This window comes from Adiantum capillus-veneris, chromosome 18 (genome assembly GCF_014529385.1).
Source record: "Adiantum capillus-veneris isolate H3 chromosome 18, ASM1452938v2, whole genome shotgun sequence".
Lineage (NCBI taxonomy): Eukaryota > Viridiplantae > Streptophyta > Polypodiopsida > Polypodiales > Pteridaceae > Adiantum > Adiantum capillus-veneris.
The window spans coordinates 149177151-149191424 of NC_140948.1; the positions used below are offsets into that span (position 1 = coordinate 149177151).

Sequence of the window (14274 nt, forward strand, 5' to 3'; positions counted from 1 at the left end):
TCAGGCATCCTGCGCGACTACATCCGGAGTCACCCGGAGCTTGGCTTGGATGGTAGTGCAGTTGCTCTTCTACACTCGTGATCATTTGGATTGCTACCTTCAGAGTTGCTTACACTCGATAACTTTACAGCAGACTTATTCCTTGATTTGTGCAGTAGGACACTCCAAGCTCATTCACATTGAGAGCCATACTGACTTGCAGTTTGGTGGCGTTGTTGGTGCGGATTTTGTTTTGGTTGACATCGGAGGATTGGAGGCAGGAGATACAAGCAAGACGACGCAGACAATGGTATGGCCTTTCCTCTTCTTAGAGGTTCACAGCGCAGACTTCTCAGTCTGGCTTCCCTACTTCTACAGGACGATTGCGGTGCAGATGGTTCGGTTTGACCACACCTCTTCTCAGAGGCCCTTCACAACGCAGACTGTTGAGTCAGGCTTTCCCCTCATCTTGGATTACCCTACCTACTGACAGGACACCATCCGTTGGTGGTCCGTGCGGTCTCCCGGTGACTTCTACAGCTTACGGTAGCTTCTACAATGCAGACTGCTTAGTTTGGCTTTCCTTGATTCGGAGGACATTTACGGCGCAGATTGCTACATGTTGCCTTCTTGGAGTTTTACAGCTTAGCGACGTGGCCACACTGGTTGCAGGTTCATGCGTTGATAGGCTTCCGGTTATTCTTATGACGGTTTGTGGGCTTCCCTATTTTCTCTAGATGGTTTGACTACAGACACCACAGATCCTATTGGGCAGGACACTTGTAGGTCTATTGGCACTTCTTTTACGACAAGGAATTGTTTTTCACACTTAGTTCGGGACCTTCACGCAGTATCTTCACCGTGTATCGGCAGAGTACAACAGTTTACTACATTGCTCGTGACGGCACTTTACCGTGGAGATTTCTTGGCGATCGTGACTCCCCAAACTGCTGCTACACTCGCGGAGTTCACGAGAGTATTGTCCTTTAGTGGACGTTGCAGCACATCTTTGGCTTCATGCGGTTTGTTCATCATCCGGTGCTGAGAGGGGGTGTTAGACACCACTCTGCTGCTTCACTTAGGTCTAGGGCATACATGTACGGCTAGTATGTCTCCGGGCTGGCCACCCACTTCTGGGCGGCCGCCCACCTTGTCTCGGTGCCCTCATATATTTCATATATATTTCTTTTCTTGTTGGGTCGTGGGGCATTTTTCCAGGCATTGCCCTACCTCCCCTTGGGCACCTATTTATGGGGCCAGGGGGGTACCCACTTCCACATTATCTGGTCATTGTGTATTGGGTCTTCTGCACATGGTAGTCATGGGGGGCTGAACGCCCCCTCTTCACTATACCTAGCGTTTTGTGTCTCTCAAAACCATTTCAAAAGTTATTGAGATGAATAGTAGTGTATATACCTACTACCCAGATGACTGCAAGATAAAGCCCAAGACCTAAGTACACCTATATCCTTCTAAAGCTTTAAACAACTTGCATTTTGCAAGTTATGAACAGAGTAAATTGAGATCTCCACGAGTCCATAGATATCATGTCAACATTTTGCACAATTATGGAGCCTAATAAATGAAAAATAGACCTTTGGGATATATGAACATTACCTAAGTTGATCAGGGTAGTATCTACATGTTGGTAGAAGTTTTGCTCTGGGTCACAGGTGGAACACATGGAGCATGTCTAGCTAACTAATGGAGGTCATTCAGCGTTCAGTGAAACGTTTGGGCATAATAGATTGGACATGCGAGCTTATATTGGTAGCATTGACTTCGAAAATTTGGAAGCATTTGCTTCTTGGGCACACTGGTTTGCTTTCTGGTGAGCCATGGTAGGATGCCATTAAAGAGGGACTGTATACGTTTCAAAAGCTTCTTTTGGCTAGATATTGCCCCTGCTGCTGCTAGAAAAGATGGCTGTGATTGTATGACATTTTGTAATGTGCAGAGCTGAAACTGATTAAAGTAGCTCTACTCACAACAAGCTACAACAGAATCCTCTTTAGCTGCTATACTTTCATACTTATACATGCAAACATAAGTATGCCTACATTTTGCCTCTGCAGTTGCATCGTTTGAAGTTTTCAGATACATTGTTGGAAGCTTCTTTTATCAGTTGGCAGGACTTGAATTATACTTTGGTGTATGAATTGCTGACTTGTAATATGTTTAGTTGATATGATGCAGAAAAGTACGAGCTGGAAAACAAGAAAGGCCCTAAGAGACTAGTATGGTGGATAATGGAAAACAGAAAGGAGTACTTTGACAGATCTAAGCACATGCTTGGCGTATCTAAGGCCCTCATCTTCCTTTCTGAAGTACAATTGCAGCAGTGGATAGCGTGGTCTGATTCAGAAGGCATTCTTCTACCTCACAAGATTAAAGTTGTGCCCCTTTGTGTAAATGAAGAACTTTCCTTGAGAGCTGGATTGTATCCAAGAAGCACCGATAGAGAAAGAGCCATGCAACAGCTGCGAGATATGGTAAGAGCAGAGCTGGGACTAAAACCTGAGGATGTACTTTTAACCACTTTAGGCAGCATAAATCCTGGAAAGGGTCAGCTAAAGCTGCTTCAAGCTGTAAATATGGTGATTGAGGATTTGGATGGCCTTTCAGCAGTAGAAGGTGAAGAAGGTTCAAGTGATCAAAGGCACATTTTCAGGGGTCCCAGGCCTAGGCTGCTAATTGGATCAGTGGGCTCCAAAAGCAACAAAGTAGATTATATCAAGAAAATGCTCGAATTCATTTGTGATCACCCACATCTTGCAGAATCAGTATTCTGGACATCCTCTACAGTCCATGTGGCTTCACTGTATGCTGCATCAGACACTTATGTGATGAATTCACAGGTTGGACCTTTGCCCTCAGGTTTCAACTTAATGTATGCTTTTGTTTGCTCTCTCTCTGTAAAGTAGTACATTCGACTGAATTGAATCATTCATGGTGGTATATTCCTAAAGATGTGGATGCTTGGTCTGATCGCAAGGAGGCAAAGCTTGAGCCTTGAGCACAATTAGAAGGCCTCCTCTCTTGTATCCTCCTGGATTTGCATGCAATTTGTGGAATGGGAATGGGCTCCATGTGACTGGTACTCATGCGCCATGCAAGTTTCTTTGAGACAAGATTTGCGTAGACGTCCCTGGTCATTTTGAATAATTTTGTGTAGGAGTGCAACCTTTTGCTCATGCATTGTTAAGCACATCTTCAAAACCCCATGTTTTGTAAATCTGTTGTCACGTGCACGTGGCTCTATGCGCCACACATGGACATGCTACTACCATTTCTTGAGAGCCAAGGTTTGTCTATTGGGCCTAGGGAATTTTTTCAAGAAACTTTGTGAGCTTGTTCACAGGACCTGCATGTTCGGACAAGGCGCGCATTAGATAGTTCTCCAATTTTGGAGCCCTCTTCGATAAATGGTTTGTACACATGTTTGATGGGTGTTGTTACAACTTAGAGTTCCGTGGGCATCTGAAAACACCAGCATATAGCATAGGATAAATGCAATGTCATGGATCAAGTCAAATAGATCATTAGCGGAGGTACGAGCCTCATAGTACCCTAAAACTGTGTGCGCACATTTGCACTTCGTTCACTTTGAGGGGAAATTCAACTGCCACAAATTTTGAGTTTTGTTGCCCGCAAACGACGAGGATTTTCTACTCTGAGCCTCGGGGCCAGTGCATCAAAACTCGATGTGTGTTTTCCTCACACATAGTGCACCCACTGACCTACGGAATTTGAGGTCTGCATTTCTCACACATTTTAGTGGCGACTTTTGGAATTCAAGGTGTGCTTTTCTTGACACACAACATAGTGATAACCTTTAAAACTCAAGGTCACTGAACCCCTATAAAAGCAGCCCTTCCAAGTTTCCTCTCACTTCCGGTGCTATGTGAAGCCCTAAATATGGCAATACTTTGTGGATGGCAGCATATGCAAAGGCTACTTGTGTTGATGATTGTACGCATGATTTAATGTAAGTCATCAATACCGCATAAGATAGTGAGGGCTGAGATGGGGACCGCTCTATTGGTTACCGAGGGACTATTTTGCGTAGTTACTTTTCTTCACATGATATAGGAGCTATCCTTGGAATGATATCTTTGATTAGCACTCACATCCTCCAAGTAACTTGTTGATGAGGGGGACACCCAATGTTGGCATACCCAGATGCGCAAGTGGATGGCTTTGCATGGCCTCAATATCGATGCACTCCCTCCTTTTGATTACACTCTTGACTGCCCTTTTTTCCTCGACCTTAGTCACATAGATCATAACCGGGGTCAGTTCGATGGATATTCTGAAATTAGACATGGAGCGGACATGAATCACGCCCTCACAACCACTGGCAAAAGAATGGTGCACTACCAAAAGCATTTTTTACACCTATCTCCAGACAGGTCTATCATATGTCCCATATACATGGGCACACATCTCTCATAAGGTTCTGGTGGCCAGATGCGTACCTCCTCACATACTTTAAGAATGGGGATGGGTAGATATGAGGGTATATCACAAAAAGATCGCATACGTCAAAAGTGTCATGACTCATCAAGAGATGGAGTCAAAAGACCACTATATATGCCATTGTACTCTTTATGATGAGATTCAATTGAGGGATCATTGCATTTTTCCTTGAGGCTTTGGACCATTGTGCCGGATCTTGTGTCTTGAGGAGTAAAGGTGTCTTTGGCTCTTTTATTGGAGCTTAGGTGTCATATAGAGAACTCTTGAGGGACAAGAAAGCAAGAGCCCCATGCTACCAACACGGAGAGCACTTATATACTTTTTCAGTGCTAGTAGAGGTTCTACATCCTCATCCACTAGCGACTCATCATATCATAGACGCCTCTCTAGAGGAGTTAATTCGGATAGGGACCGCCATTTGTAGAGCAAAATGTCCACGACCACAAGGACCTCACTTACCGCTTCCTCACCTTTGCAGATTCGAGCTATCATCGTTCGCCAGCACGGACCTTGGGCATTAAGTGCTTGTAACGATTGCTTTTTAAACCATGAACCTATGCATCAGCAACAAGGTTAGACTTTCCAGGTACATACTCAATCATACCACCAAATTGCTCGAAACACTCCAATGTGCACTAGGCATAGATTGAAGCCAAGTGCTTGGTGATCTGTGTGAACGAAAAATTCACACCCATAAATGAAATGCTTCTAATGCTTCAATGCATGAATGAGAGAGTGTTCTTTATTATTGACATAATAATTCTTCTTAGCACTATTTAGTGTACGAGATAGAAATGCCACTGGATGATTGTTTTGTTGTAAAATTGCACCTATAGCAATGCTGCTAGCATCAGTCCAAACATCAAAAGGCTTCTCTCAAGAGGGAAGGACGAGGCAGGGTGCCTTTGTGATTGCTACTTTGAGCGCTTCAAAAGCACTCTTAGTGGCATCGGTCACCACTACGTGTTGACGGCGAGTCCTGACACCTTTTAACAAATTAGACAATAGTGCGCCAATGTGTGCAAAGTGTCTAACGTGAGAACTGTATGCTTGATACAAACCCAAAAAATGAGTGAACATCATATGTTGTCTCAAGCATAGGCCACTCTGTTACCTCACCTACCTTAGCAGGATCGAGCCGAATGTCGTTGCAAGAGATGATGTAGCCCAAATAGCAAACAGTAGTCATAAAAAATTCTGTCTTCTTTACTACAATATAAAGACAATAAGCATCCAATCAGGCTAAAACTTTCTCTACATCGATAGCATGTTGTTTCTAGGAAGTTGAGAAAATGAGAATGCCATTGAGAGAAATACACACGCACTTACTAACCAAGTCAATGAAGATACGTATCATGATACGATTAAAAGTACCAAGCGTACCCATCAGACCAAATACATAACAATGAACTTGTAATGTCCTCGTTTGGTCCTAAAGGCGGTCTTGTAGATGTCTTGCTTTGTGATTCTTGGTGGTAGCCACTCTTCAGGTCGATCTTCGAAAACATCATAACCCCATTGAGACACTCCAAAATGTGCTCGATGCGAGGCATAAGAAACTTGTTCTTGGCCGTCAACTTATTGAGGGCCGTGTAATCCACACATAACTGCGATGAGCCATCTTTCTTACGAACAAACAGAATTGGAACAATAAAAGGACTTATACTGGGACGTGTAAAATCCCTATCCAACAACTCACCTAGTTGGCGCTCCAGCTCCTCTTCATTAGCCTTGCTCAAACGATATGGAGATTTACTTACAGGTTGTGCTCCATCCACTAGGTCGATGACATGATCCTTAGGTCACTCGAGAGGGACTGTAGGAGGAAGATCATCTTGGAGAAACAAATCCTCAAACTTGGCAAACAACTCACAATATCTTTTAGGAATACCCAAGTTCCTTGATGTGGGGTTGGCGTAGATGACCGTTGCTTGGGCTCCTCGACGTAGCTCTTTTTTTGCCTAGATGTGAGAGATGAGAGGGAATACTGCTCTGGCCTCAAATGAGGACGGGTTTACACCTTGCGAGATTAGAGACTGCAAAACGACGATGAGTGAATTGTGTTTGTTTAATGACCAATTCGACATCATTACATTCGTGAGAGATCGAAGCGTCCATGCCTTCAAAGAACCCTTGCACCGCAACGGTGGGAATAGAAGAAGTTTGAAGATGTGCACGTTTCACAAGAGACTCATTAATGACATCTTGAGAACTTCCAGAATCAAATAACACAATGACTTTTTGACCATTAACATGTCCATAGCAGTTTATTAGGTCCTCGTCATAAAAGGTCTCCTCTTGTATAGCTTCTTGCTCTACCATGCTCATAGCCTTCACTTGAAGGGTAGGTCTAGAAGTTGAAACAGTAGTGGGTTCATATTTAGATTCTTTCTTAGGACAATCCTTTTTCATGTGACCTACTATACGACAACGTAAACACTTATGCTCCTATGCATACAATGCACGTTCATCTTTACTTAATTGACCACCTACAATCCTCTGAACAACTTTCTCATCAGGTGTGAATTTAGACTTATAAAATTTTCCTTTATCCTTATCCTTATCTTTGTCACTCTTAGGACAATCCTTTTTCATGTGACCTACTATGCGACAACGTAAACACTTATGCTCCTATGCATACAATGCACGTTCATCTTTACTTAATTGACCACCTACAATCCTCTGAACAACTTTCTCATCAGGTGTGAATTTAGACTTATAAAATTTTCCTTTATCCTTATCCTTATCTTTGTCACTCTTAGATTGAGATGTAGATGGAGAATTAGATTTTTTTTTGTTTTTTTGGAGAGTTCTTTTTATTGTTACCATTCCCATTAGAGTTTTTGTCCTTGTCTATAAAGGAGTCAGTAGTAGAGGAAGAGTTACCGTTACTGTAGGCTGTCTTGAGCTTATCCTTGTTGTGCTTCATTTCGTGGAGTTGAGCCAAGCATACCGCCTCTTGTAATGTCTTTGTATCATTGGCTTCCATGTCGAACTCGATCAAGTAAAAAGGCCTCCAACCTTTCCTCATCCGATTTTCACAATTGTCCACCTAACTTGGAGACACGGTCAGCATACGACATATAGGTTTACCTTGTTGAGACAAAGCCCGAAAATCCTCTTTCAATCGTTTTAGGTACTATGGAGGCAAGAAGCGAGTCTTTAGATCCTCCTCAAACTCCTCCCAACTAAGCTTGAGAGGGGGAATGAGGAGAGACTCGGCATGGGCCGCCTTGTGGGTGTCCTCCTTCTATCCTTCGAGGTGATAGCATCATGCGTGAGATGCATGAAAGCCAAGAGAACTTTGTTATAGGCTGGAGTCCGGATCTGCATGATCTCCCTCTGATGAAGTCGAGGTTTGGTAGCTTGGTATTTATCAGCTCTCGCTAGGTGGGAGATCCTCAGCTCACTGTAGTGACCTACTATGTGGATAATGGGGTAGACCTCTAAAAGAGTTTGTGATTTGTGACTTATTTCTACCTCTTTGTGTAGCAAGTGTCTGCAGAGATGTCATTTTGTGTCTCTATATCAAGGGCCGTCCAGGTGGTGCTGGTTTTCCAACTCCATGAGCTGCTGAAGTGAGTGGTACTCCCTGAACTAGGTGGGATACCCTTCTCGATAGGATTGCATGCATTGCCCCTCCCCTTGGTTTTTGTGGGGGAGGATGAATGGAAGGCCCCTTTCAGTATTTGTGTGTGGATTGTGAGGAATAATGTAATCCCATTTGGTATTGGTCAGAGAGATTTTATCTCTTGAATGCAAGAGATGGTGAAGTCCCAATCCACACTCTAGCGGTCATTGTTGGTGATGGTACATGGAGGTTGCAATAACTGATTTCTTGACTTGGAAGCTGCACTTATGAGCTCTTTACAAGGCTTGGTGCCAAAGAGTGGTCGCCGTATTTATGTAGGTGCCACCTGGCCATTATTTTCCCATTCTCCTATGGCCTATTGATTTGTAACATTGCTGTTATTGCTACACTCTTGACCATTCTTCCCGATGTCATTGCTCACTGAATGTAGGGTTTTTTTCCTTGATACCTTGTGTTTTGATTGTTGGTCTTTTTTCTGGTGATGCAAATGGTTAGACTTGATTTTCTTGTAGAAAAAAGAAAAGGGTTTCTTGGAACCTTTTGCGGTGTTCATGGTCACCATGAAATGCGTTTCGGCGGGTCTGATTAGGTGGAATGTCTCGAGCATTGAAACATTTTTCTGATCAAATGAAACATATGTTGTTTCACTAAAACAAGGTACCATAGTTTTAGGTTTTAGGGCCGTTTAAAATCCATATATGCATGTTTCCCTCCTACATTTCACTGTGCTATAACATTAGACTGAAAAGGTTCATACCGAAGAACAATGTTTCAAGGGTGAACTGTTTCGGCCTTGAAACATTTCGCGGTGACGTTGGTGGTTTTGATGTTTGCCCCCATCTTTTCATGGCCAAGAAGTGCATGTGAGTGATGATTGGGGTCCCTTTTTTATCTGCTACCCACCCTGACATATTGTTTTGAAATGATTGCTGTATATTTTCATGGCCAAGAAGTGCATGTGAGTGGTTTTGAAATGATTGGGATCCCTTTTTTATCCACAACCCACCCTGACATAATGTTTGGTAAATTAATTTCACCTTCCAAGACATATGAAAAGAGCATATTTCATTCAACTCCAACTTTTTATTATCGAGGTTTCTCAAAAAGTTTAACATAATACATGTTGTGTATATAAGGTAATAAAGAATCCATTATTGATTTAGATTGTTGTCTTGCTTGAAAGTTTGTGGCAATCTCATTCTTGCTTCTATTTCCAGGGTCTCGGAGAGACGTTTGGAAGAGTAACTGTGGAAGCTATGGCCTTCGCATTGCCAGTATGTAAATCTATGACTGCTAATTATATTTGTTTGACTCTTTTGGTTTGACTTTGATTCTTAATTGTATCAACATAGCAATCTACATATGCTGGCTACTGTATTCTCAAAACTTGATGAGGGGGATGTCTGCTGTCCTTGATACCTGTATGAAAAGAAGTCTGTTGTATTATTATTACATTGCAGCTGCCACAAAGCTAATGGGAAAAAACCACCTCCATGCTTTCACTAGTTATTTTTAATTTCTTATAAACAAGCTAATGTTCAGTAATTGCTTGCTTCATAGTGCAAGCCATGCGTTTGTGCATCTTGCTAATCAAGCTAATTTTTTATTATTATCAAAGATCAAATAATGAAACACCGAACAAGACATTCAACTTTTCTCGTTGTGACCATGAACAACTTAGAGAACAATCACACACTTTGTACATGTGCGGTTGTGAGTGGGTGTCTATGCGAGCACATAATGTTCTTACTGGTTGACTTTACATTTCAATAATCCTATGTACTTAGAATATTTAGGGGGAATCGTAGCGACATTTAGTCTCAACTCAAGAGCTTTTACCCTAACAAACTTGCTCCTAACGATATAAGAACCTAACTTTAAAATTGTATATGTCACAATTCGATGAGGTGGCATGACCAAGACCGGACTCGAAGAGTGGACTGGCACCGAGATCAAATACCAAAATATTACCGTACATGCCTATGAAACACGGCAAGATTTGAAAACGGGGTGCTGACGTGGAAGCTGTACGGACAAGTGACATGGCGGAGCCATTTTGAAAGCACTGACTTTTTGAAGCTTTTGAGCGCCAAGTTTGTAAAGCAATTGACTTTTAGGCATTTGAAGCCTTGTAAAAAGCCAAGACCAAGTGCCTATAAAAGAATGGTCGTGGGGGACTTATTTCTCTCAGCAGTTTGGCGAGTGGCTCTCCGCGGCAATTGTATCTATGCAGAGCGAGAATAAAGAAATACCATAAGGGGGGGGTGCCTAGTTAGGTGTCGCCAACTTGTCCCATAAACGTTTGTTATCTTGTTTACGTGCAATTGACCCATAGCTTTTGTTATGTTGTTCAAATTTTGCAGGAAGAGCTTGGGGAGCTTGAGGTGCCTGAGGAGCTTGAGGTGCTTGAGGAGCTTATAGGCCCCTATGGGAGAGGAGCTTGAGGTGCTTATTTGTTAGGAATTGGATCGTGCTAGCTATGGTGGATGAAAGAGACACATGGTGCAAGTGTGTGAGTGTGTGTAAGCAAGGTTATCACTCAAGTGAATTAGGTTCCAAGATAGAATTAGCTTGGACTCATAAACACAATCTTGAGTATTGACTTAGCTTAGCACAAGCTCACCATAGACAAGCATGTAGTGCAAAATGAAGTTGTTTATTGATTCAAGAAATGAGCTTTAAGCAGCTCTACAGCCTTGCTCCACAGTATGTGGGATAAATCCACTCTCCTCTCCTTGACTCACACCTTAGGACAAAGCTCACACTTTACAATCCTCCCCTTGAGGTTTGGACTAAGACAAGATACTGAAGATGCATGATCCACACAGGCTAACAAAATCCACACAGGATGGTGATATCCACACAGGAAAATAAAGTCCACAAAGGATGGTGATATCCACACAGGATGGTAAAAATCCACACAAGAACAATCCACAAAGAATGGTGATGTCCACACAGGATGATAAGCTGGTATCCACACAGGAAAAAGTCCTCCCCTAGAAGTAGAGAGTCTGCATCTTCAAAATGGGTCTTCCCAGACGCTGCCTTCGTCTTCGTTCTTTTTGTCTTCTACTATGTGAGCTGATCCTCTGTCAGGTCTCTTGCCTTCATTGCTTCTGCTGCTGTTGCTTTCTACATTGCTACAGTCTCCACTTGAGTAGCACCGAGAAGGAGGGTGTCCTTTCCTACCACATTTGTTGCAAGGTTTGTTGGTGTAGCAATCTTTCGCTACGTGTCCCATTCTTCCACATTCATAACACTTTCTTCCGTTTGTTGATGCTGATGGTGAATATCTTCCCCTTGAAGATGTTGCGATGAAAACTCCTCTTGACGGGGTGAGTGAACCTCTTTGCTTTCTTTCTTCTGCTTGGACTGAGTTGATAACATCTTGAAATGGTGGTGCTGGTTCTTTTTCTTCAAGAATTGTGACTAAGTGGTCATAAGAATGTGGAAGTGCACTTAAAAGTATAGCCATTTTGTCATCTTCTGGTACTTCAACTTGGATGTAAGTGAACTGCGTGACAATGCTCTTAAGCCTGTTCACTAGGCTAGCAATGTCCTCCCCTTGAAGCATAGTAACTTTGTAAAGCTGTCTTTTAAGACTAACTTTGCTTCTTTTGGCTCTAGGCTTCATGTGCATGCTTACATTCATCTATGAAATGCACATTGTTATCATGCAAAGAAGTGATGATAATTCCCAATGCTTGTTCGTCTTTGGCCAAATTTTGTGCACTTGCTATGAGTGTAGATGCCCTAGTGTGCACTCCATCGGGTTCGGCTTGTTGCTCGAGGGCAGTGCTAATGACAGACCACAAACATTTTTTCATAAGGTAGCCTCTTAATTTCGTTTGCCAAGTGTGAAATCCCTCCCCATTGAATTTCTCTATTCCCTTGTCCCCCATTTGTGCTGATAGAGGGGTCTTAGCTTAGGAGACTCTCCTAGCCAGTGTCTGCCTCTTTACACAGCGCACAATTGATGATAGAAAAATCTATTTGCAAAATTTTGTGCTTGGTTGCAAGATTTCAATTTTAATAAAAAATTCTCAATGTGAAGTACCTCTTCACTCGAGGTGAAGTCACCCTTTACATACACCTTTGAGTTCTTCTTTGATGGCTGAAATGAACCTCGAAGCTGGCTCTGGATGTCTTTGGAGCTCCCTTTTAAAAGCTGCTTGAGGCTGCCTTTGAATGCCGGTGTAGAAGCTTTGCAAAAAACTTTGGGGCTTGAGGGGTTAAAAGTGACTTGAGCTTGGGAGCTTTGGGCCTCTTGAGGTGCTCGGAGGCTTTGAAGGCTTTGGTGTGCTTGCCTTGGAGTATTTGAGGTTGGGAGTAGCACGGGAATGGGGTTTTGGGCTTTAAGGGAAAAGGGCAAGGCCAAGGGCTGGAGCTCGGTAGGCGTGTGAAGGGGGCTTTTCATAAGGCGATAGACACCAGGCAGTCGCGGGAAGGGGGGCACCGTAGGGGCGGACGAAATTTCTTATAAAAGGAATTGAGCACGAGAGGGAGGTCCGTGGCTGGCCGGCAGTAGGCAAGCGATGGCGACCGATCACGCTTAGGCGCGGGCGCAGCGGGTAGGGCACCGGTCGGAAGCGCTTAATGCAACGCCGACTGCCTGCGGTCGTTTGGACCCGACAGGAGGTTTCAATGCAATTGACCGCCGCTTCAAGTCCGCCAGTGGGCGCCTGATTTGGGGTGTGGCCGCCCTTTAAAAAGGTCAAAGGCCCTAAAAATGGGAGGTTCCCACCACGATTTTGGCAGGTTTGAGACTTGTTTTTCCACAAAGGGTGGTGAGCATTGAATGCTCTCTTAGGCGCGCACACACACATACACACACACCTAAACACACTTCCCTACTGCAGAGCACAGAGAAATAATAGCATAAACTTTCACAATTAATTAAGCAATTATTTTCTCATAAGATGTCCAATTGGAGCTTGGGAGGATGCATTGCGAAGCTCATGACATTGGCTATGAATGCTCATAAGTGACAAAGCAAGGTAGTGCGGTACTTGGGAGTAATGGAACACAAAAGATGGTAAGAAAAGTATTGAGAGAAATACCTAATAATTAAGCATAATACTAATTAACCTCAGGATTAGCCAGGGGAGTAGTGGCCCAAGGGAATCAAACCCAAGAACGTGCTCACACTGACTAATTGATGCTAATTAGTCACAAGGTATGCAATGGGAAGAGAAGAAGAGAAATACCAAGGATCCTAATGATGATTAGGAGATGCCAATCAAACTAACACACAAAATTACAACAACAATCCTAGCTAGCACACCGTAGCTCTGATACCAAATGTTAGGAATTGGATCGTGCTAGCTATGGTGGATGAAAGAGAAACATGGTGCAAGTGTGTGAGTGTGTGTAAGCAAGGTTATCACTCAAGTGAATTAGGTTCCAAGATAGGATTAGCTTGGACTCATAAACACAATCTTGAGTATTGACTTAGCTTAGCACAAGCTCCATAGACAAGCATGTAGTGCAAAATGAAGTTGTTGTTTATTGATTCAAGAAATGAGCTTAAAGTAGCTCTACAGCCTTTCTCCACAGTATGTGGGATAAATCCACTCTCCTCTCCTTGACTCACACCTTAGGACAAAGCTCACACTTTACATTATTGGCCACGAATAGTTGTTGGTGCCACATGCTTGGCCGGAGGACACCTAGCAATTGGGTGACCCCCAATGTGGCAAAACATGCAAGGAAAGGGGACACATGGGCAACACGTGCAGGGCAGGTGGACACAGAGGCGGCCCTAGCTTGGAAAGAGGTAACAGGCACTCCATCATGTAAGGCAAGAAGGATAAAGCATCCCATACTACTTGGTTGTGACGCTATACGGGAGAGCAAAACAAATTGACAAACAAAAAATTGATAGAGTGCGCAGAAATAGATAGACGAAATAGAGAATCTTTATTGATGTAAGATAATTATAGAAGGAGCATAGCTCGTGTCATAACCTCTCGACCACCCTTGAGTTGTTTCTCTCTCAATCACGTCTCTCTCAATCACAACTGTAATCTTAGGCACACTCGCAATCACAATCACGATCACACTCTCAATCACAATCACAATTGCGTGGCCATCTCGATGATAGAGGCTGTCTCCTAGAATAGCTAGTCAAAAAGCTGCTATTTTTGTAGCCAAACTCCTATCTTTAGTAAAGAAGGGCAAAAGTAGGGCAAAAAAGAGGCGTCCTGCACATGAACACAAAAATG

General features: G+C 43.2%; 1 protein-coding gene across 1 annotated transcript in view; it reads left to right on the forward strand.

Moving 5' to 3' along the window:
• Window positions 1-14274, forward strand: part of LOC147436623 (UDP-Glycosyltransferase superfamily protein) — a 71448-nt gene that overhangs the window by 32345 nt on the left and 24829 nt on the right. The window contains exons 2-3 of the mRNA XM_086489468.1: window positions 2176-2837; window positions 9268-9324. Coding sequence (XP_086345594.1) covers window positions 2176-2837; window positions 9268-9324 — 719 coding nt within the window. The remainder of the gene's footprint in view (window positions 1-2175; window positions 2838-9267; window positions 9325-14274) is intronic.